The 23,719-nt window shown below is 34.9% G+C and overlaps 1 protein-coding gene across 3 annotated transcripts in view; it reads right to left on the bottom strand.

Moving 5' to 3' along the window:
- Positions 1–23,719, bottom strand: part of ST8SIA4 (ST8 alpha-N-acetyl-neuraminide alpha-2,8-sialyltransferase 4) — a gene marked incomplete at both ends in the record, with an annotated part of 98,177 nt that overhangs the window by 39,439 nt on the left and 35,019 nt on the right. For 2 of the 3 annotated variants that reach the window (XM_079703105.1, XM_079703106.1), the window contains one exon: positions 19,795–20,088. The exons of the other annotated variant lie outside the window; for it this stretch is intronic. In XM_079703105.1, the coding sequence (XP_079559231.1) occupies positions 19,795–20,088 (294 nt within the window). The remainder of the gene's footprint in view (positions 1–19,794; positions 20,089–23,719) is intronic. 3 annotated transcript variants of the gene reach the window in all.

Here is a 23,719-nt window from a genome sequence, read left to right as displayed (position 1 = left end):
AGAGATGGCCTTTTCCTTGATCTCTTGCCAATAGGAATCATGGTGTGCTGGTGCACGGGCCTTTGAAATATGCAAAAGACTCTCTCAATAAGTTGTTTCCCACATGATAATTCTAGTGGTCAAGCCCAAGTCTTTTGCCTTATTCTTATATACATTACTGTTACCTGGTGTCATTTCAAAGATCTATAGCCATAATTTGGAAGGCTGTGATCATGTGATCAATCATATGAGGAGCTAGAGTTAGATCAAACAAATGGAAACTGTGAGGCTGTGATCATGTGATCAATCATATGAGGGGCTAGAGTTAGATCAAACAAATGGAAACACTTAACCTGAACTATTTCCTTCAAGCTAAACCACATCTAAATTATTCTGAGGAGCTAAGAAACTGTAAATTTTAAAAGATTTTTGGGATACCTGATTCAATAACAATTCCTCAGCCAACTTAGACTGTATCTAGTCATACGTACTGTTTAAAAATTTATTATTATATATTTGCCTTTTATTTTAAATTCACAACGAATTATTTTAATGTATATAAGAAATCTCTGAATGTGGTCATTGCCAGATCACTTGGATTTAAATTACAATAGCTTTATGCAGATTAATTCAAGACATTCATATTGAATTCAGTTCAAGATATTTTGCATACTGATCAGTGTTACTCTTTTTTCCTTAAAGGTCAGAGAAACAAGGGAATTTCTAGTTATTTATGTACTCTCTACCACTCATTACAAGATTGGGTCTTGAGAGTAGAAAGGCAATAAAAGAGCAAAAAGCATGTAATGAATACAATCCATGAAGCAAATTCATGAATTTTTCCTGTAGCTCTTAAATATAGCAGTATAAACCTTTGTTCTGAATACTAAATGTCAGTATATGAATTTAAAAAAATGATGAAAATATATTTCTTTCCTCGGCTAACATGTTTGAAATAACCATTTTCTTCTAGAAAGCATCATAATAAATAAATAAATAATAATAAATAAATATATATAGAGAGAGATTTTGAAAGATAATAATTGAATAACATTAAGTTATTAAATTATGGAACAAAGGCAATTTTCTCAGGTGGCCAGTATGAGCCTATAGATGTTCAGTCTGGATGTTCCCAAGTGTCACACTTCATTATTATGATCCATTTACTTTTTAATTAGAACATATTTTGATTCTAACAACTTAGGTAGGTAAAATTTAGTAAGCATTGCTTTCACAGTGTTGTGAATACTGGGCACAAGTTGGTTCTCGATATACACCAGTTGATTAATTAGTAAATTGCTGTAAAGACAAGTTATTCACATTCTATCCTCATTATTTGAGATTCAAGCCTCCTTACTGGCATGGTTTCCTTCTGTTTCAACATAAGCTGCATGGTTAATGTGATTTCCAGTGGTACCCAGATTTATATTAAAAAACCCTTTCCTCCCTTTTGCTCGCTGCCTTGCTTCTTTGATTGCTCTCAATAACTAACCCTAAACCAAACTTCAAAGTCTTTTTCCAGCACAATTTTGCCCTTTTTTCATGACTCCATTCTCTACCCCCTTGCACCTGGGCCCCAGGCCCCACCATAGCAAACACAGGGCTTTCATACTTTTTCTTAGGTATATAAAGGGATGAATAAATCAACCTTTTCTCTCATGAAATATACAATATAAAAAGACAGAGAAAAAAATAATCATACATTTTGATGACTGTTCTGTTTGAAACATACATCCCTTGTGAAGAGAATACAGAGAAAGGATACCTAGGTTAATTTCAGAGACAGGAACGAGAGTGGGGAACTGTGCCCAACTGGAACTAATCTTTAAATTGAAGAAGTAGAAATGATCTAGGTAGAGAAGAGAAAATAACGCATACCAAGGAGAAACCCCAGGATATGTCAATATCACTGAGGGCCATGAAGGCTTCCCCACTCCTCAGAAGACACTCTAAATACTTAGCAAAAGCTTTTCATCTCAATGAGAGAGAACCAAGAATTGGGAAACATGTTGGCTAAGGGCAGCGTGGCAGCTCTGTTTCCCACAGGGTCCTGTTTGGGCCATACACCTATGAATGACTTATCAGATACAAGTCATTTATATTTTCATATTCCACAATGAAATATGAATGATGGGAGCTGCTAGAAAGTAATACCATGACTCAAGGGTAACTAGATTAAGATATCAAGAAACATTGCAGTGCAGAGGGCGGATATCAGAGTCCACAGTGAGGGAAGAAATATTCCATCATGGAAATATCATGAGGTTTAAAATACCTATTAAGCAGTTTCTAGTTACTCAAAAGCATTAATGAAGGACACACGTTTTATAAAGAAGTATTACAGCTGTGTTGCTCATTAGTCAAAATGGAAACCATATGGAAATGTTTTTGGAATAAGACTAAATTTAAAACAAGTAAGCCATTTTCAGAAAGCATTTGGAGTGAATCTCTCCATTTTCAAAGTTGTTTTTTAAAATTGCTTTTCCTTATGCAACTTTGAGTTGATTCAATACTCTAAAATAATCCACTTGAATAACAGAGGTAATTTACTCAAATTTCCTGAAGTCTACTAATGGTCTGTTTCAGCTTATATTTTTACCAGGGATTCTACTGGAAGCCTGGTCTGATTCAACTTCTTCTGCAAGTACATGCCATTCATATGAATTTAGCCTGCAGAGGATCAACCTAATTTTATACAGCCTTTTATCTCTATACTCATTTAAAAGTGGCAGATTTTCACATCTGAAATGTAAGTTCAGAAACTAAAGTCTGAGATACGGTATTTTTGTGTTACTCTTAAAACTGGAATAAAAGTTGATGCTGAAAGATGTACAAAAATACAACCTGTTTATTTGTAAGAACCATATAGAAAATCATGTGCTGTAACAAAGAAACTAATGTGTGCTTCTTTTCTTTTAAAAGAAAAGTATACTTGACCAATAAAATAGTTTACAACAGACTGACAGCTACACAGATAGGAGGTGAGCTAGAGATGTCACTTGATATAATTTCTGTAAGGCTTGTTATTCCTTCCTACATTGAAACCTACAAGCTAGGAACTATGAACTTGATCATTACATTGAGAATCAAATACTCAGCTAGTTTACAGGCTGAATGATAAAAGAAAACATCAGTGATTCAGTAAAACCCTGGGAAACTTAGGAGGTTACATTAAGTGATATCCCATTGCTCAACATAATTTTATTTAATAACAAAAATGAAGAAATGAGTACACCGGACATGAAATATTCAGATTAATTAGAATATTATCTTATATTCTGAATAAGAGGAAAAAATTCAAGTTATTTAGACACAGTAATAGTATAAAAGAATATTTAGTCTCCCAATACAAGATGAAATTACTAGAAATAATAAATTCAAGATAGCCAACAACATAAATATAGAGTGGGAGACTTGTTGTATATTAAGCATGGCAAATCAATTTTTGAAAATCCAAGCGAGGACATGTTGAATATAAATCAACAATGTATCATCATTATAAAAAAAGACAATGTATTATTGAATATTGTTTGATACACTCAAGGTCTAGCAGAGCAACTTGCATGGAATAAGTTGTTATATATATATCACTAGTATACTGTATTATATAACTGTGTATTATACATCATATAGTTTGTAAATATATGTAAGATCCTAATAGTATATTAAATATTGTATTTTGTGAGTAATATATAGCATATGTGTATGCTTTTACTTTTCATATATACAACAAATAAACACTTCTCCAGAAATAATTTTCCATTATTTGCATTTATAGAAAGATTTATGTTTTTTAAAAATTTAATAATTGTAGAAATCCAAAGAAAGAATAACTTCAATAGAATAAATGGCCCCATAACAAAGATACATACTTATCTCTTCTATACCTACTTATATACATATATATACACATGCACATATACATATTTGTGTGTGTATATGTGTGTGTGTTTGCCTGTGTGTATCTTTTACTGCAAACAGGAAACATTTAGATGAGGGTGGGTTAGCTTAATTATGGTCTTGAAGAACGCAAAGAATATTCAAATTCCTAGACAATATTTAAATTCCAGACTTTAAAGCAGGAATATTTTAGTAAGCTACCTCAGTTAGTGACGATCAAAAGTTAAATGAACCTCCTTAGGTTATAGAGAAGATATTCCTGAGGATGTTTATGAAGATGAAGTACAAATGTTTGTGGCATTTTGAATATTCATGTCAGTAAGAACAACTAAAGTACAGAACCAGTGAAACTCAAAGCCCAAGGGATCTAAATGATTATTTATGCCAATACCCACAATTCAAAGGCTACAAATCTGAGACTCAAGATTGTAAATAGTCTTGTCTACGGTCAGAATAAGAAGGGTTTGTTTTGACCTTCTTTAATCGAACTCCTAAGTAATTCTTAAAAATTCTGTAAGCCAGTGTTCTCAGCTTGGATCAATGTAAAAACACGTTTTAAAGGGAGTAAGAATATTTTTTCTCAAAACCGGCAAAATACGTCTGTGACTCCAATTTGAGAGACATTGCTGTAGGTCATGAGGGTTATATCAAGCATTTCAAATGAAATTCTTAATTCCAAACAAATTTAAAGCAGTCATATAGTCAACTTATCTCACACTTGCACATTTCTTTTGTAGTTGTAAAATTATGCCTCTAATAAAAAAACATTTGGAAGATTTGTCAAATACAAGGGTAGCATATGTATTCTAAACTAAAAGATAAAGAAGAAAGTCAGAAGTAGAACTCATATAGAAAATTTTTAAATCTATATGAATTGAATTAATCTTTTCCTTAAAAATCATTTTGGTGAAGATGTTTGTTTACAAAATTGTTGGATAACTCTAGAATTATTAACTATGAAGGAGGTGACATCACTGAACACTATGTATTTTTATCAATCTCAATGATCACCAGTGAATTCTCAATCCAAGTATTTATGCTGATTAATACAAAGTATTATCTTGTCATTTTAATGAGTATAGTTCCTATTATAGGAATATTTATATTAAAACAAATTAATAATTAGAATGTGGTGACAAAATAGGGCAAAGACATCATTTTTGTTACAGTAGAATTAAAATAATAAAACTAATGGATCATAAAAATTTATAAAATAATTAAGGGAGATATTTTATCTTTGGTTTAAATACTTTAATAATGTTCATAATATTTGCCAAGGGGCAAAGATTTCAAATAGAATTGTTTGAATATTTTTTCCAGAACTAATTATAAAGAAATCTAAAGTTTAAATCAACTAAGCTCTAGTATAGATATCTGAGTAGAGATAAGAGCATTATAATATAAGGGAATAGAGATGAGAACTACAAGAGCAAACTCCCCAAAGTACAAACTTCAAAAAAAATGCAGAAGAGTACACATGATTCTAATCTAGAACAGTTTACAAATAATATATTTATGCCTGTAAAATATAATTTTAAAAATGCTTATTTATTTGTCTATTTCCTGGAAGAATTTTTTTTAACATCTTTATTGCAGTATAATTGCTTTACAATGGTGTGTTAGTTTCTGCTTTATAACAAAGTGAATCAGTTATACATATACATATGTTCCCATATCTCTTCCCTCTTACGTCTCCCTCCCTCCCACCCTCTCTATCCCACCCCTCTAGGTGGTCACAAAGCACCGAGCTGATCTCCCTGTGCTATGCGGCTGCTTCTCACTAGCTATCTATTTTACATTTGGTAGTGTATATATGTCCATACCACTCTCTCACTTCGTCCCAGCTTACCCTTCCCCCTCCCCGTGTCCTCAAGTCCATATTCCACGTCTGCATCTTTTTTTTTTTTTTTTTTTTTTTTGCGGTATGCGGGCCTCTCACTGTTGTGGCCTCTCCCGTTGCGGAGCACAGGCTCCGGACGCGCAGGCTTAGCAGCCATGGCTCACGGGCCCAGCCGCTCCACGGCATGTGGGATCTTCCCGGACCGGGGCACGAACCCGTGTCCCCTGCATCGGCAGGCAGACTCCCAGCCACTGCGCCACCAGGGAAGCTCCACATCTGCATCTTTATTCCTGTCCTGCCCCTAGGTTCTTCAGAACCATTTTGGGTTTTTTTAGATTGCATATATATGTGTCAGCATACGATATTTGTTTTTCTCTTTCTGACTTACTTCACTCTGTATGACAGACTCTTAAGTCCATCCACCTCACTACAAATGACTCAGTTTCGTTTCTTTTTATGGCTGAGTAATATTCCATTGTATATATGTGCCACATCTTCTTTATCCATTCATCTGTTGACGGACACTTATGTTGCTTCCATGTCCTGGCTATTGTAAATAGAGCTGCAATGAACATTTTGGTACATGACTCTTTTTGAATTATGGTTTTCTCAGGGTATATGCCCAGTAGTAGGATTCCTGGGTTGTATGGTAGTTCTATGTGTAGTTTTTTAAGGAACCTCCATACTGTTCTCCATAGTGGCTGTATCAATTTACATTCCCACCAACAGTGCAATAGAGTTCCCTTTTCTCCACACCCTCTCCAGCATTTATTGTTTGTAGATTTTCTGATGATGGCCATTCTGACTGGTGTGAGATGGTATCTCATTGTAGTTTTGATTTGCATTTCTCTAATGATTAATGATGTTGAGCATTCTTTCATGTGTTTGTTGGCAATCTGTATATCTTCTTTGGAGAAATGTCTATTTAGGTCTTCTGCCCATTTTTGGATTGGGTTGTTTGTTTTTTTGTTATTGAGCGGCATGAGCTGCTTGTAAATTTTGGAGATTAATCCTTTGTCAGTTGCTTCATTTGCAAATATTTTCTCCCATTCTGAGGGTTGTCTTTTGGTCTTGTTTATGGTTTCCTTTGCTGTGCAAAAGCTTTTAAGTTTCATTAGGTCCCATTTGTTTATTTTTGCTTTTATTTCCATTTCACTAGGAGGTGGGTCAAAAATGATCTTGCTGTGATTTATGTCATAGAGTGTTCTGCCTATGTTTTCCTCTAAGAGCTTGATAGTGTCTTCTGGCCTTACATTTAGGTCTTTAATCCATTTTGAGTTTATTTTTGTGTATGGTGTTAGGGAGTGTTCTAATTTCATACTTTTATATGTACCTGCCCAGTTTTCCCAGCACCACTTATTGAAGAGGCTGTCTTTTCTCCACTGTATATTCTTGCCTCCTTTATCAAAGATAAGGTGACCCCTGGAAGAATTCTTAAGAAATTATCTATGGTAGTTCGTAGTGGAACTGATGATCTACTTTGTGCAGTGTTTAATTCTTTTTATATCATGTTAAAAAAATGAGAAAATAAAATATAACCATCCCATTATGAAAAACAGCACTTGACTATTATGAATCAAATTATAGTAACTATAATTTTTTGTCTAACATTATATATTTTGTAAAAATATATTTTAATATGTCTTATATAATAATTTAATTACATATTAAATTACATCATTGGGTTAAATGTTTTTTCAGATTTTAGGTTATACATTGATAATTTTGTTATCAACGTATAAAGAAAAAACCTTGATTTTTATACCTTGTAGTCACACATTTTAAAAATTTCAACAAATCATTTTAATGTTTCAAAATCCCCTCTTCACTCTTAAAGTCTTATGAAAATTGTTCCATTCTTCACAAGAAAATTAAAAAATAATAATATTAATATTGGACATGTGGGGCTTCTGAATAAATACAAATGAAAAGCTTGCAATCCTAAACCAGTGTAATACATTGGTGTATTCACTTTAATTTGTAACTATAGTTTTTAAAATTTGTCCCCATTAGACTACTCTTTCATTATTTGGTAAGATTGTTTTAAAATTAGAATCTTGCAATATCTTCCCTTCCTGTTTCCCTTAACATGGCTTGGGAAGAATGACCATACATTAAAAAACATCATTGAGTTTTGTGATTGATGGTTATATTTTCAGAGCTTGAAAAAATCTACAATTAAATGGATGCTTAAAGTTGGTAAGCCATCAAAATTTTCAGAGAGGAAAAAGTTTAAATGATGAGGCTTGACGATATGAAAACTAAAGGATTTGACTTTTTTGCTTTTCAAATCACTTAAACTTCCTACTTGTAACTGCAGTATTTGGAAGGACCTTTGCATTTTAACATTGTGATTACGTGCGCTGTAAAATGCACGGACTGCATAAACATGTCACGAGAGACAACAAACTCTACTAATCAACAGAGGATATGAAACTCTCTAAACTATTTTCCTGAATTGTATTAACCACAGGGTTTCGGAGACATGTAAAAAAGATACTTAAAGAATAGATTTTTGGGGATTTTGCTCTTGCTTTCATATCATGTGAATCTTCTTTGTTTCATCAGTTTTCCCACTTCCTTATTTTCTTTCTGAGCTTTAGTAGCTTTGTGGAGTATAAACATTATGTTGAAATGCTACATTTGCATGCATTAATGTGTTAAATTCACTAGTTCCATAAATGAAATGACCTTTCACATACATAATGAGTACAAATTTCCAACGTATTTGAAAGGTGAAAGGCAAATTTAGAGCTACTTTTTACACCCTGGGCCACAGTTTAGAACTCAATCACTTGATCTTGAGGGGAAAGATGTAGATGTGTAAGCAGGAAAGTGGCAAGTTAAGTTTTTTCTGGAGAATTCAAAATAAGTATTCTCAAAAATACCTAAAATACAGTAATAAAAAGAAAGCATACCATTAACTTCACCAGTAGTCAGAAGTTTGGCCCTGTTGTTCTTTGGAATAAACTGTTTAGGAAATAGCGAAATAGTTTATATTTATAATGTTTATGGAAGAAAAGTAAATAAGACAAAACATAAGAGAGTACTGATGAACTAATTAGTAAAAGGCTCTGCACTTTCTATATTTAAAATAAATGTAAAAGGGCGATATGAATTCATGGTTGTTAATCATATATAATCCTATCTAGATTCTAATTTACTGAAAATGCTCTATTTCAACCATGCTTCTTATTGTTTTGTTGTTGGTAGTAAATGGAGAAATATAAACCAGAATCTAAGGAACAAAAGTACTTATTTCAACATTTATGCAGAGATGCAAAGACCCAGAATACTCAACACAATATTGAGGGAGGCACAAAATCAGAGGACTGACACTACCCAACTTCAAGACTTACTATAAAGCTACAGGAATCAGGACAATATGGTGCTGGCAAAGAACAGACAAATAGATCAAATGACACATGAAAAGCCCAGAAATAGACCCCCATAAATATAGTCAATTGATGTTTGAGAAAGAAGCAAAGGTAATACAATGAAGAAAAGGCAGTCTTTTTAACAAAGGTGCTGGAACTATTGTCCATTCCCATTAAAAAAATGAATCTTGACAAAGAACTTTATAACTTTCACAAAAATTAACTCAAAATGGATCACAGATTTAATGTAGAGTGCAAAACTATAAAACACTTAGAAGATAATATATAAGACAGTCTAGATATCTCTGGGTTAGGTGATGACTTTTTAGATACAATACTAACGGTGCAATCAATGAAAGAAATAATTGATAAGCTGGACTTCATTAAGACAGTGTGAACAGAATGAAAAGACAAGCAATGGTATGGGAGAAAATATTTGCAAAATACATATCTGATAAAGGACAGTCATCTAAAATATAAAAGAAACTCTCCAGTAAGAAAACTAACAACCTGACTAAAAAAATGAGCCAAAGACTTCAACATATATCTCACTAAAGAAGAGATACAGATGGCAAATAAGCATATTTCCACATCATATGTCATAAAAGAAATGCAAATTAAAACAATTAAATATCACTATATACCTATTAGAATGACCAAAATCACCAAAATGACAGTGAAAACACCAAGTGCCAGTGAGGATGTAGAGCAACAGGAACTCTCAATAATTACTAGTGTGAGTGTAAAATGGTACAGCCACTTTGGAAGACAGTTTATCAATTTCTTAAAACACTAAACGTACTCATAATAAGGTCCAGCAATCTAATGAGTTGAAAACTATGTCCACCCAAAAAACCTGCACACAGATGTTTTCAGCAGCTTTATTCATAATTGCCAAAACTTGGAAGTAACAGGTGAACAGGTAAACAAACTGGTACATCCAAACAATGGAATATTATTAAACTCTAAAAAGGAATGAGCAATCAAGCCATGAAAAGACATGGAAGAAACTTAAACATATATTACTAAGTGAAAGAAACCAATGTGAAAAGGCTATATACTGTATGATTCCAACAATACAACATTTGGGAAAAGGCAAAACTATGGAGACAGTAAAAGGATCAATGCTTGCTATGGGTTAATGGGGAGAGAGAGATGAAGAATCTGAGCACAGAGGATTTTTAAAGCAGTGAAACTACTTTATAAGATACTATAACGGTGGATACATGTCATTTAACATGTGTCAAAACACATGGAATGTACAACTAAGAGTGAACTGTAGTGTAAATTATGGACTTTGGGTGACAATAATGTATCAGTGTAGGTTCATTAATTGTAACAAATGTAGGTCTCTGGTGGAAGATGTTGACAATGTGGGAGACTGTGCATGTGTGGGGGCAGGGAATATATGGAAAATCTCTGCACCATCTTCTCAATTTTTTTGTTAACATAAAACTGCTCTAAAAATAGTCTATTAAAAAAGTACTAATCTACAGTAATCTTAAATTTTCTTATTAGTTTCCTATAGTCAAGGAGTACTTTTTCAACCTTAATAAGATATCACTGGAGTGTGTGCGTATGTGTGTGTGTATATTTGTATGTGTGTGTTAGAGTGAGTGTGTGTATGTGTAAGATAGGACAGAGTGACTTCTTTATATTTCTATGAATCAATGATAATCAACTTTTAACATATCAAAAAAGAAGATGTGTGGAAAAATAAACATCCCACTAAAGGTAAATTCATGGGCAATTATAAAAGCTAGTATTACTGTAACAAGGATTCATAACTATTTTTCATTTATTTCTACATAATTTAAGAGACAAATACATTAAAAAATTGTTAGTGTAAAATCTAGTATTACTGTAACTTTGGTTTATAACTCCAAATCTTGTTTTCTACATAATTTAGGACACTAATGTATTAAAAAAATTATCAATTTATGTTTTGGGACACACTATATATACATACATAATTTTGTAATGTCAACAATGGAAAGGGGTGGGGAAAGAACATTTTGTATGTCATTGAAGTTAAGCTGGTGTAAATTCAAATAAGAGTGTTATAACTTTAGGATTTTAAATGAAATCCCCATGGTAAACACAAAGAAAACAGCTCTACAATACACACAAAGGAAATGAGAAAGAAATTCAAATGTTTTGATATTGGTTCAAGATGGCAGAGTAGAAGGATATGCTCTCACTCTCTCTTTCGAGAACACTGGAATCACAACTGGCTGCTGAACAATCATCGACAGAAAAACATTGGAATTCACCAAAAAAGATACCCCACATGCAAAGACAAAGGAGAAGCCACGATGAGACAGCAGGAGGGGTGCTATCACAACAAAATCAAATCTCATAACTGCTGTGTGGGTGACTCACAACCTGGAGAACACTTACACCACAGAAGTCCACCGACTGGAGTGAAGGTTCTGAGCCACACGTCAGGCTTCCCAAACTGGGGGTCTGGCAACGGGAGGAGGAATTCCTAGAGAATCAGACTTTGAAGGCTAGTGGGATCTGACTGCAGGACTTCAGCAGGACTGGGGGAAACAGACACTCGACTCTTGGAGGGCACACACAAAGTAGTGTGCGCGTCAGGACCCAGGGGAAGGAGCAGTGATGCCTTAGGAGACTGAGCCAGACCTACCTGCTACTGTTGGAGGGTCTCCTGCAGAGGCAGGGGGCAGCTGTGGTTCATCAAGGGACAAGGACACTGGCAGGAGAAGTTCTGGGAAGTACTCCTTGGCATGAGCCATCCCAGAGTCTGCCATTAGCCCCAAAAAAGAGCCCTGAGTAGGCTCAAGTGTTGCATCACCTCAGGCCAAAAAACCAACAGGAAGGGAACCCAGCCCCATCCAGAGCAGACAAGCAGATTAAAGTTTTACTAAGCTGTGCCCACCAGAGCAACAGCCAGCTCTACCCAACACCCATCAGGAAACTTCCACAAGCCTCTTACATAGCCTCATCTACTAGAGGGCAGACAGCAGAAGCAAGAAGAACTACAATCCTGCAGCCTATGGAACAAAAACCACATTCACAGAAGGATAGACAAGATGAAAAGGCAGAGGGCTATGTACCAGATGAAGGAACAAGATAAAACCCCAGAAAAACAACTAAGTGAAATGGAGACAGGCAATCATCCAGAAAAAGAATTCAGAATAATGATAGCGAAGATGATCCAGGACCTCGGAAAAAGAATGGAGGGAAAGATCGATAAGATGCAAGCAATGTTTAACAAAGATGTAAAAGAATTAAAGGACAAACAAAGAGAGATGAACAGTACAATAACAGAAATGAAAACCACACCAGAAGGAATCAATAGCAGAATAACTGAGGCAGAAGAATGGATAAGTGACCTGGAAGACAGAACGGTGGAATTCACTGTTGTGGAACAGAATAAAGAAAAAAGAATGAAAAGAAATGAAGACAGCCTAAGAGACCTCTGTGACAACATTAAACGTAACAACATTTGCATTATAGGGGTCCCAGAAGGAGGAGAGAGAGAAAGGACCACAGAAAATATTTGAAGAGATTATAGTCGAAAATTTCCCTAACATGGGAAAGGAAATAGCCACCCAAGTCCAGGAAGAGCAGAGAGTGCCATACAGGATAAATCCAAGGAGAAACATGCCAAGACACATCGTACTCAAACTGGCAAAAATTAAAGACAAAGAAAAATTATTGAAAGAAGCAAGGGAAAAATGACAAATAACATACAAGGGAACTACCACAAGGTTAACAGCTGATTTTTCAGCAGAAACTCTACAAGCCAGAAGAGAGAGGCATGATATACTTAAAGTGATGAAAGGGAAGAAACTACCACCAAGATTACTCAACCCAGCAAGGATCTCATTCAGATTCAATGGAGAAATCAAAAGCTTTACAGACAAGCAAAAGCTAAGAGAATTCAGCACCACCAAACCAGCTCTACAACAAATGCTAAAGGAACTTCTCTAAGTGGGAAACACAAGAGAAGAAAAGGACCTACAAAAACAAACCCAAAACAATTAAGAAAATGGTAATAGGAACATACATATCAATAATTACCTTAAACGTGAATGGATTAAATGCTCCAACCATAAGACACAGGCTTGCTGAATGGATACAAAAACAAGACCCATATATATGCTGTCTACAAGACACCCAGTTCAGACCTAGGGACATATACAGACTGAAAGTGAGGGGATGGAAAAAGATATTCCATGCAAATGGAAATCAAAAGAAAGCTGGAGTAGCAGTACTCATATCAGATAAAATAGACTTGAAAATAAAGAATGTTACAGGAGACAAGGAAGGACACTACATAATGATCAAGGGATCAATCCAAGAAGAAGACATAACAATTATAAATACATATGCAACCAACATAGGAGCACCTCAATACATAAGGCAACTGCTAACAGCTATAAAACAGGAAGTTGACAGTAACACAATAATAGTGGGGGACATTACACCTCACTTACACCAATGGACAGATCATCCAAACAGAAAATTAACAAGGAAACACAAGCTTTAAATGACACAACAGACCAGATAGATTTAATTCATATTTATAGGACGTTCCATCCAGAAACAGCAGATTACACTTTCTTCTCAAGTGTGCACGGACATTCTCCAGGATAGATCACATCTTGGGTCACATATCAAGCCTCAGTAAATTTAAGAAAATTGAAATCATATCAAGCATCTTTTCTGACCACAACGCTATGAGATTAGAAATCAATTACAGGGAAAAAAACGTAAAAAACACAAACACATGGAGGCTAAACCATACGTTACTAAATAACCAAGAGATCACTGAAGAAATCAAAGAGGAAATCAAAAATACCTAGACATGAATGACAATGAAAACACGATGAGCCAAAACCTATGGGATGCAGCAAAAGCAGTTCTAAGAGGGACGTTTATAGCTATACAAGCCTACCTCAAGAAACAAGAAAAATCTCAAATAAACAATCTAACATTACACCTAAAGAAACTAGAGAAAGAAGAACAAACAAAACCCAAAGATAGTAGAAGCAAAGAAATCATAAAGATCAGAGCAGAAATAAATGAAATAGAAACAAAGAAAACAATAGCAAAGATCAATAAAACTAAAAGATGGTTCTTTGAGAAGATAAACAAAATTGATAAACCTTTAGCCAGACTCATCAAGAAAAAGAGGGAGAGGACTCAAATCAACAAAATTAGAAATGAAAAAGAAGAAGTTACAACAGACACTGCAGAAGTAGAAAGCATCCAAAGAGACTACTACAAGCAACTGTATGTCAATAAAATGGACAACCTGGAAGAAATGGACAAATTCTTAGAAAGGTATAACCTTCCAAGACTGAACCAGGAAGAAATAGAAAATATGAACAGATGAATCACAAGTAATGAAGTTGAATCACAAGTAATGAAAATGAAATGAAAATGAAATTAAATATCTTCCAACAAACAAAAGTCCAGGACCAGATGGCTTCACAGGTTAATCCTATCAAACATTTAGAGAAGAGCTAACACCCATCCTTCTCAAACTCTTCCAAAAAATTGCAGAGGAAGGAAAATTCCCAAACTCATTCTAAGACACCACCATCATCCTGATACATAAACCAGACAAGGATACTACAAAAAAAGAAAATTACAGACCAATATCAATGATGAATATAGATGTAAAAATCCTCAACAAAATACTAGCAAACAGAATCCAACAACACATTAAAAGGCTCATACACCATGATCAAGTGGAATTTATCCCAAGGATGCGAGGATTCTTCAATATATGCAAATCAACCAATGTGATACACCATATTAACAAATTGAAGAAGAAAAACCATATGATCATCTCAATAGATGCAGAATAAGATTTTGACAAAATTCAGCACCCATCTATGATAAAAACTCTCCAGAAAGTGGGCATAGAGGGAACCTACTTTGACATGATAAAGGCCATATAAGACAAACCCACAGCAAACATCATTCTCAACAGTGAAAAACTGAAAGCATTTCCTCTAAGATCAGGAACAAGACAAGAATGTCCACTCTCACCACTATTATTCAACATAGTTTTCGAAGTCCTGGCCATGGCAGTGAGAGGAGAAAAAGAAATACAAATTGGAAAGGAAGAAGTAAAACTGTCACTGTTTGAAGATGACATGGTACTATATATAAAGAATCCTAAAGATGCCACCAGAAAACTACTAGAGCTAATCAATGAATTTGGTAAATTTGCATGACACAAAATTAATACACAGAAATCTCTTGCATTCCTATACACTAATGATGAAAAATCTGAAAGAGAAATTAAGGAAACACTCCCATTTCCCACTGCAGCAAAAAGAATAAAATACCTAGGAATAAACCTACCTAGGGAGACAAAAGACCTGTATGAAGAAAACTATAAGACACTGATGAAAGAAATTAAAGACGATACCAATAGATGGAGAGATATACCATGTTCTTGGATTGGAAGAATCAATATTGTGGAAATGACTATGCTACCCAAAGCAATCTACAGATTCAGTGCAATACCTATCAAATTGCCAATGGCATTTTTTACAGAACTAGAACAAAAAGTCTTACAATTTGTACGGAGACACAAAAGACCCCAAATAGCCAAAGCAGTCTTGAGGGAAAAAAACGGAGCTGGAGGAATCAGACTCCCTGACATCAGACTGTACTACAAAGTTACAGTAATCAAGACAGTATTGTACCAGCCCAAAAACAGAAACATCGATCAATGGAACAAGATAGAAAGCCCAGAGAAAAACCCACGCACCTATGGTCAACTAATCTATGACAAAGGAGGCAAGGATATACAATGGAGAAAAGACAGTCTCTTTAATAAGTGGTGCTGGGAAAACTGGACAGCTACATGTAAAAGAATGAAATTAGAACACTCCCTAACACCATACACAAAAATAAACTCAAAATGGATTAGAGACCTAAATGTAAGACTGGACACTATAAAACTCTTAGAGGAAAACATAGGAAGAACACTCTTTGACATAAATCACAGGAAGATATATATATATATATATATATATTTGTGTGTGTGTGTTATGCAGGCCTCTCACTGCTGTGGCCTCTACCATTGTGGAGCACAGGCTCCAGATGCGCAGGCTCAGCGGCCATGTCTCACGGGCCTAGCCGCTCCACGGCATGTGGGATCTTCCCAGACCGGGCCACGAACCCGTGTCTCCTGCAACGGCAGGTGGACTCTCAACCACTGTGCCACCAGGGAAGCCCAGGATGATATTTTTTTATCCACCTCTTATCGTAATGGAAATAAAAACAAAAAGAAAGAAATGGGACCTAATGAAACTTAAAAGCTTTTGTACAGCAAAGGAAACCATAAACAGGACAAAAAGACAACCCTCAGAATGGGAGAAAATATTTGCAAATGAATCACCAGATAAAGGATTACTCTCCAAAATATATAAACAGCTCATGCAGCTCAATATTAAAAAAAACAAACATCCGAATCCAAAAATGGGCAGAAGACCTAAATAGACATTTCTCCAAAGAAGACAAACAGATGGCCAAGAAGCACATGAAAAGCTGTTCAACATCACTAATTAATAGAGAAATGTAAATCAAAACTACAATGAGGTATCACCTCACACCAGTTAGAATGGGCATCATCAGAAAATCTACAAACAACAAATGTTGGAGAGGGTGTGGAGAAAAGGATACCCTCTTGCACTGTTGGTGGGAATGTAAATTGATACAGCCACTATGGAGAACAGTATGGAGGTTCCTTAAAGAACTAAAAATAGAATTACCATATGATGCAGCAATCCCACTACTGGGCTATACCCAGAGAAAATCATAATTCAAAAAGACACATGCACCCCAATGTTCATTTCAGCATTATTTACAATAGCTAGGACATGGAAGCAACCTAAATGCCCATCGACAGATGAATGGATAAAGAAGATATGGTACATATATACAATGGAATATTACTCAGCCATAAAAGGAACGAAATTGGGTGATTTGCAGAGACGTGGATAGATCTAGAGAGTGTCATACAAAGTGAAGTAAGTCAGAAAGAGAAAAACAAATATTGTATATTAACGCATATATATGGAAGCTAGAAAAATGGTATATATGAACCGGTTTGCAGGACAGAAATTAAGACACAGATGTAGAGAACAAACGTAGGGACACCAAGGGGGGAAAGCAGTGGGGGTGGTGGTGGTGGTGGTGGTGTGATGAGATTGGAATTGAAATGTATACACTAATGTGTATTAAATGGATGACTAATAAGAAAAAGAAAAAAGAAACATAAAAATAAACACTTCACTATGTCAGATATGTTATTTTTTAGGTTCACCATAATAATAAAACAATTTGTTATACAATAAATATCTCAAAAAGTATATAATTCTTTTTAAAAAAGAAAGAAATTCAAATGTTTCACCATACACATACACAAAACCAAAAAATAAAAAATAAAAAATGATGGTAATACATGAACAGGAGTGGCTATACTAATGTCAAACAAAATAAAATTTAAATTAAAAAAAATCACAAGAAACAATGTACATTATGCTAAGTGAAATAAGCCAATCATAAAAAGACAAATACCGTATGTTTCCACTTACATAAGGAACTTAAAGTAGTCAAAATCTTAAAGACAGATAGTAGAATCGTGATTTCCAACGACTAGGGGGAGAAGGGAATGGGAAATAATTGTTTAACAGGTAGTATAGAGTTTCGGTTTTGCAAAAGGAAAAGAGTTCTGGATATCGATGATAGTGATCGTTGAACAACAATATGAATGTACTTAAAAGCACTAAATTGTACACTTAAAAATGGTTGAGATGGTAAATTATATGTTATGTGTAAATTTTACCACAATTTTTAAAAGAAGAAAAACTATAGACAAATTAGATTTTGTTAAAATTAAACTCTTGTTCATCAAAAGACAACATTACAAGAGTGAAAAGGCACACCACAGACTGGGAAAAATATCTGCAGTACTTGTAATCAATAAAAACTTAAAAAAATTAAAAAGATGTGTTCTTAGAACAACACGTTATGAAGCTGCTCTCTATCAAGAACGCATCTTTTTTTTTTTCAGACGCAAATTGTAATTTCAGGACTCTGTTGCTTAAAAAAATTGCTTATCTTCCAAATGCATTATTTTATGTTCCTTTGTTGGAAATTCATGCCAAATGTCAAGAGAATGAATGTTGAATAACCAGGATCTAATTATAAGAATGCAATTTAGTTGCGTGCAGAATAACAATTCAAAAAACTGTCTCAAGGTTTAAACAAGGAAATGGTAAATCCTTGAAGGAAAATATCTCAATAACAAAACAAAACAAAATGAAAACACCTTAGCCCAGTCCCAGTGACAGTATATAAAGCAAACTATTTTTAACTCTGGGTTTTGAAAGCTTTTTCTTTTAGGACTTCTAGCCATTGTATTTACTTGGTCCCCTGAACTTGCCCATCCTTTTTAGGTCCACTGATTTTGCCCTATGTCTTTATCATCTTATGAGTAAATTAATCAAAAGCCTAAATGGCCTTCATATCTCTAGCACCTCTGCTTGTCAACAGAATCTGTAGTTACAAGATTTACTCTCCTAAATTCACATATCTAATTGTGCTTCATGATTATCTTCCCAACCGGATCACAAGTTATTTTTCCAACTTTGTATTCCAATGCACCACAATGGACTCCATTATTCCACAAGTGTACAGTGTATTTAATTATTTTCTTGCCTCAGTTTGCTCTCATGATGCAATACATTTCCTTCTTGTTTCTTCTCTCTCTCCCTGTCTTCTTCCCCCTGAGAATCGCTTTAAAGTTCTTTAAAATCATTTTCTGCTTTAAAAGTTTAGTTCAAATTTCAGATTTTTAGGACTTCTTTGCTAACCTGAGGAACAAATTCTACACTTCGGACAATATACCCCCTTACCATTTGTTTATACTTTACCTAGCTATACATGCCTCTGTTTCTACCATAAAGCCTATGCATTCCTTTAAAGCAGTGATCAGCTCTTCCATTGTGAATCTACAGCATTTGACATTAAGTAGATATCTAATAAATATACAGTATTGCTTATCTTTGTGTTACATATCACACACACTTATATGTATGCATGACTGAACTTAGCCTTTTGGTCATTTACCACTTTTAAGCAAGAGTCTGCTTGTTAGGTCTTTCTTTTGAGCTTGTATTAATAAAAGGGAAATGTTGACTTAATTCATAAAAATGTCATCTATGACTTCTGGGGGGAAGCAATAAGGCATATTATCTCAGCCAGCCTTCTCTACCACTACTTGGCCTCTTAACTACAGTTGGGACTTAATTGCTCCTTAAATACATCTAACGTTTAAGCTTCCACAATATTGCCCACTAGCCATTTAGCACTTCTGTTGGTAGTTTTTACCCCAAATTCATGAATTATACTATGACTTCTTATTACTCTTTAACACAGCAAAATATAAAAATCAGTAGTTTCTTCATGAGCAGATATAAATAAGTGCCAAGTTCAAATATTTGCTTTTTCAAGAAAGAGAATGAGCTAAAATAATACAGCACGTAAACGAAATTCAAGTTAGTAAACAGAGCAGCCATTATAAAACAATGGAAACATATATCCATTGGGAAATTACTGAGGTTCCTTCCTGTCTAGGGGAAAATGTGTAGTTATGTGTACCATGTGCCAAGGACAGACTGGTCCTTTCCAGACACTTACCCTCTGACAGCATGAATGAGTCTCAGTGATGGATAGGCAGTTCGCACTTTCAGTTTATTCTTAAGGATTAACGCATTAACCCACTCCACGTGCTTCTCTCCTCCTTTGACCATGAAAGCAGGGATCCAAAGGACACTGTCATTCAGCATGGAAAGTCTATGCACAAATTTTTCTCTGTCACTCTCATTCCGAAAGCCTCCAAATGCTCTTTGTACAACTGATGGATTCATGGTAATAAAATCTGATTTAGTTCCCACATCTGCAGCAAACTCCACCACAGGGGCTAGATTACACCTGAAGAGGAAAAAATTAATGGACAAATGAAAAGTAAATATGAAACAGTCACTCCTAAAATGGTGTGCATGAAAAGAAGAATGGGGAATGAGCATTTTTTTTTTCACCAGGTGGAAAAAAAAGAAAGATAGTCTGCCTGGTAAAATTACATTTTCAGTAAGTCACCACACATTCAGGAATGCTGTCTTCAATAAAGATGTGTACTTCTAGTAATGGGGCTCAAATTGTCATTTATATTAATTCACTCTGCTGTCGAAGAATACTCATTGCTGTTATCTTCATAAAACCACATGATATGAATTCCTAATAGGTGAATTTATGATGGTAAATTCACAAGAGCTCTGCCATGTAGTAGGCAGTCTAAACCACATGCTGTTCCGTAAGTAAGTAAAACACATTTGACCTGATACTCCAATCTGCACCACTTGTCAAGCTTAAGTCATTTCGACAAGCTTATGAACATAAGTAAGTGGAGATGGCTTTTCTGTACCCTGAGGTTAAGAGAAAAATATAACTCCTTATGTCGTTTTCCACAGACATATTTGTAATTGCCTTCTATAGGCCTAAATGTGAAGGAAAAGGTAGAAAAATGGAGTTATCACATTTAATATGCCTTTTTGAGATGTTAACTAATGCAGAAAAGCCTCTACTATAGGATCAAATATCTTTCTGTTCTTCAAAATGCCTGTTTTCCCTACTAAAAGGCCATGTGCCTTTGTGGAGGAGGGACAGAATTTGTTGCCCTGTTCTCACTACCAAAGCTCCAGGGCCTCAGAAAGTACCTGGGTCAGATTTTATTCTCGTAACCTGATTTCATTCCTGTATTACAAGAAAGCTTTGGAAAGCACCTTGAATTTTGCCTTCAACCAATTTGTGATGCTTCTTTGATTCTGTCACATAGACCTTTGGATTTGATGTAACTTAAAAAATAGCTTTTTTAATTTTACAATATTTTAACTTGCTAAAAAGGGCACATTTTAATTAGTTGATAAGTGAAAAATTAGATTTTTAGCAAACAAGAGTTTACTAATTTGGAAAAAAATCAATTGAATCTATACATTCATGAAAACACACACACACAGATTTCTTTCTTTTCTTTTTCATTGTTTATATCAGCCTTTCAAGGGAAGGGAAGAGAAACTAATTTCCTCTTTCTGCATTTTTGCAGGTTTGACTGCATTATGAAAGTTTCTCACATTTCTCTTCCTTGTGCATTTTGCCACATTAATTAAATTCTCAAACAAGTTAAATTTAATTAGAAAGTAAAGTGTGTGCTCTGCTATTAAAATTACTGGTTTATATATCCTTCCTTATCTCTCTTAATTAATATATCTTATTACTTCCTAGATCTCTGACAACATTTATCTAATGCAACAAGTATCTTTCATCTCACACAATTAAGCAAAATCTATGTTATCTAGGATAACCTACTGAGAGAAAACAAATAAAAGTTAACACATATTATTTAGAAACAATCATTTCAAGTTATATAACTTTAATTATACCCACTATATTACATGATAGAGTATTTATTTGTCTCTATCCATGATCCATGCACTACTGGAGATTAGTTATTATTCACTCCCCTCACAGTAAGAATATTAGGAATGGGACTGCCCTGGGAAAGAACAGCTACATGTGAACAGAAGCAAACTGAACATCTTACAGTGGAACTCATGGAAGACTGAGGATATGATAATTTTTGAAGTCCTAAAATGTGCTCCATACCAGTTAAAAATAGTCTAAAATTCTAAGCAAGCTGATTAGAAGATGAATTTGGATACTGTGAGGAAATGGTTTCTGAACAACATTGGTACAAACACTTCTCCTTCCTCAGGTAAAAAATAAACAACACTTGTTAACATGACAGTTAACATGTTCCTGTCAGGGGAGATGGCTTCAGACAGATCTTTTTGCTGTAATAATTCCTCAGCGATTCTTTTCAGAGGATTTCCACCATAGTAAAAAAAATCTATACTTCATTTTCTCTATAATTGTAAAAATAATCAGAGCCAACCCTGTTAAAGAAAGCCAAAATAACATCCCACTGAATTATCTTTTCAGGAAAAAAAATCACTTAATTACTTCATGCTTTTCATTACTTTTTCTTATGACATATTTAAAAGCCCCTCCACACCCATGTTTGCTAACACCCACTCTTTTAGGACTGATTCAGCGTGTTTCTGAAACAGGATTTTCTGGCCATGTGCCATTTAAGAGCTAATAAGATAGTCATCAATAAAACTGGGTGCTGAAAGACAGGAAGTTTCCACCTTGGAAGCAAAAGGAAACGAACAGAATAACAATATTTCTGGAGAATAGGGTTGGTTCTAGGAGAGGAACCAATATATTTGATGTAGTCAAAGAATGCTAAATGGCTGTGATGTAAACTGAAAGAGCACCAGGAGATCAAAGAGTAATCAATCCACCTGAGCTTTACTGTAAAGTTTTTATGACCTAAGCACAGCCCAACCAGACTTTGTGAGGGATGGAAACAGAGGTACTGGAAATAGCATGACAGAAGGACACACTGTAAAATATGAACTATGCTGGCTCCACAGCCTGCTTGTTCATTTTCCCTGGAGTGACTATGTCTAATTTTTCACTGGAAGGAAAGATTAACATCATGTCCACATGTGGCCAGCAAATTAACTTCTTTGTAGTTGAGTTAGATATCTAGTCATATAATTAGCTGAATGTCACATAATCAGGGCAAGCATTAAGGAAGCCAAAATAACCAACCAGCTGTGTTACACTCCAGCAATTCAGTAGACTTGTTGTGAACTTCACAGCGTTACTAGTAGCAATACTGCTGATTGAGCAAGATTATAAATAGATTTGCAATCACACATTCTTAACTTTCCTTTTTAAAAAATCTTCTCAGGAATTACAATCATCAAAAGTATCCAGAATGTGTAGCAAGCATTTACGAAGCATTATTTCACATGTTATTCTTAATCTCATAAAAGTGAAGTGCCCAATTTTTAAACGATGGATATCTGTGAGTCAAAACTACCGAGGGCATGAGAATATTTAATACACTCAAGTTCTGTTTCTTTAGCCAAATTAAATTTTTGTACTGACCAACTATTTTGACATATCAAAAACATGAGAACATATACACAGAATTAGGTCTGTTGGCCAAACTCCCTGTTTACTCTAAGAGGCCCGATTTTCAATTTGTTTGTTTTTATTTTCCATCACCGATTAAAAATCCTTGGGAAGGCAGCTAGCTCCACTTGTACTCTAGACCAGTGGTCCCCAACCTTTTTGGCACCAGGGACTGGTTTCATAGAAGATAATTTTTCCACAGATGGGGTCGGGGGTGGGGCAGGATGTTTCAGGCGGTAATGAGAGTGATGGGGAACGACAGGGAGAGATAGGGAGCTGCAGATGAAGCTTTGCTTGCTCGACTGCCACTCACCTCCTGCTGTGTGGCCCAGTTCCTAACAGGCCGTGGACCAGTAGCGGTCTACGGCCCAGGGGTTGGGGACCCCTGCTCTAGACCTCTGAAATTTCTTCTGTGATCTCAAACTAGATGTGATTGCCTCTCAGCATTCCTTTTATGCAGAACTGAGGCACTTTCATTTATTTCACAGCCATATAAAATGTTTTTAATAAATTTTAATTC

This window comes from Hyperoodon ampullatus (assembly GCF_949752795.1).
Source record: "Hyperoodon ampullatus genome assembly, chromosome: 4".
Taxonomy (NCBI): Eukaryota; Metazoa; Chordata; class Mammalia; order Artiodactyla; family Ziphiidae; genus Hyperoodon; species Hyperoodon ampullatus.
Note: the sequence above shows the minus strand (reverse complement) of the source record. Positions and strands in the feature narration are given on the sequence as shown.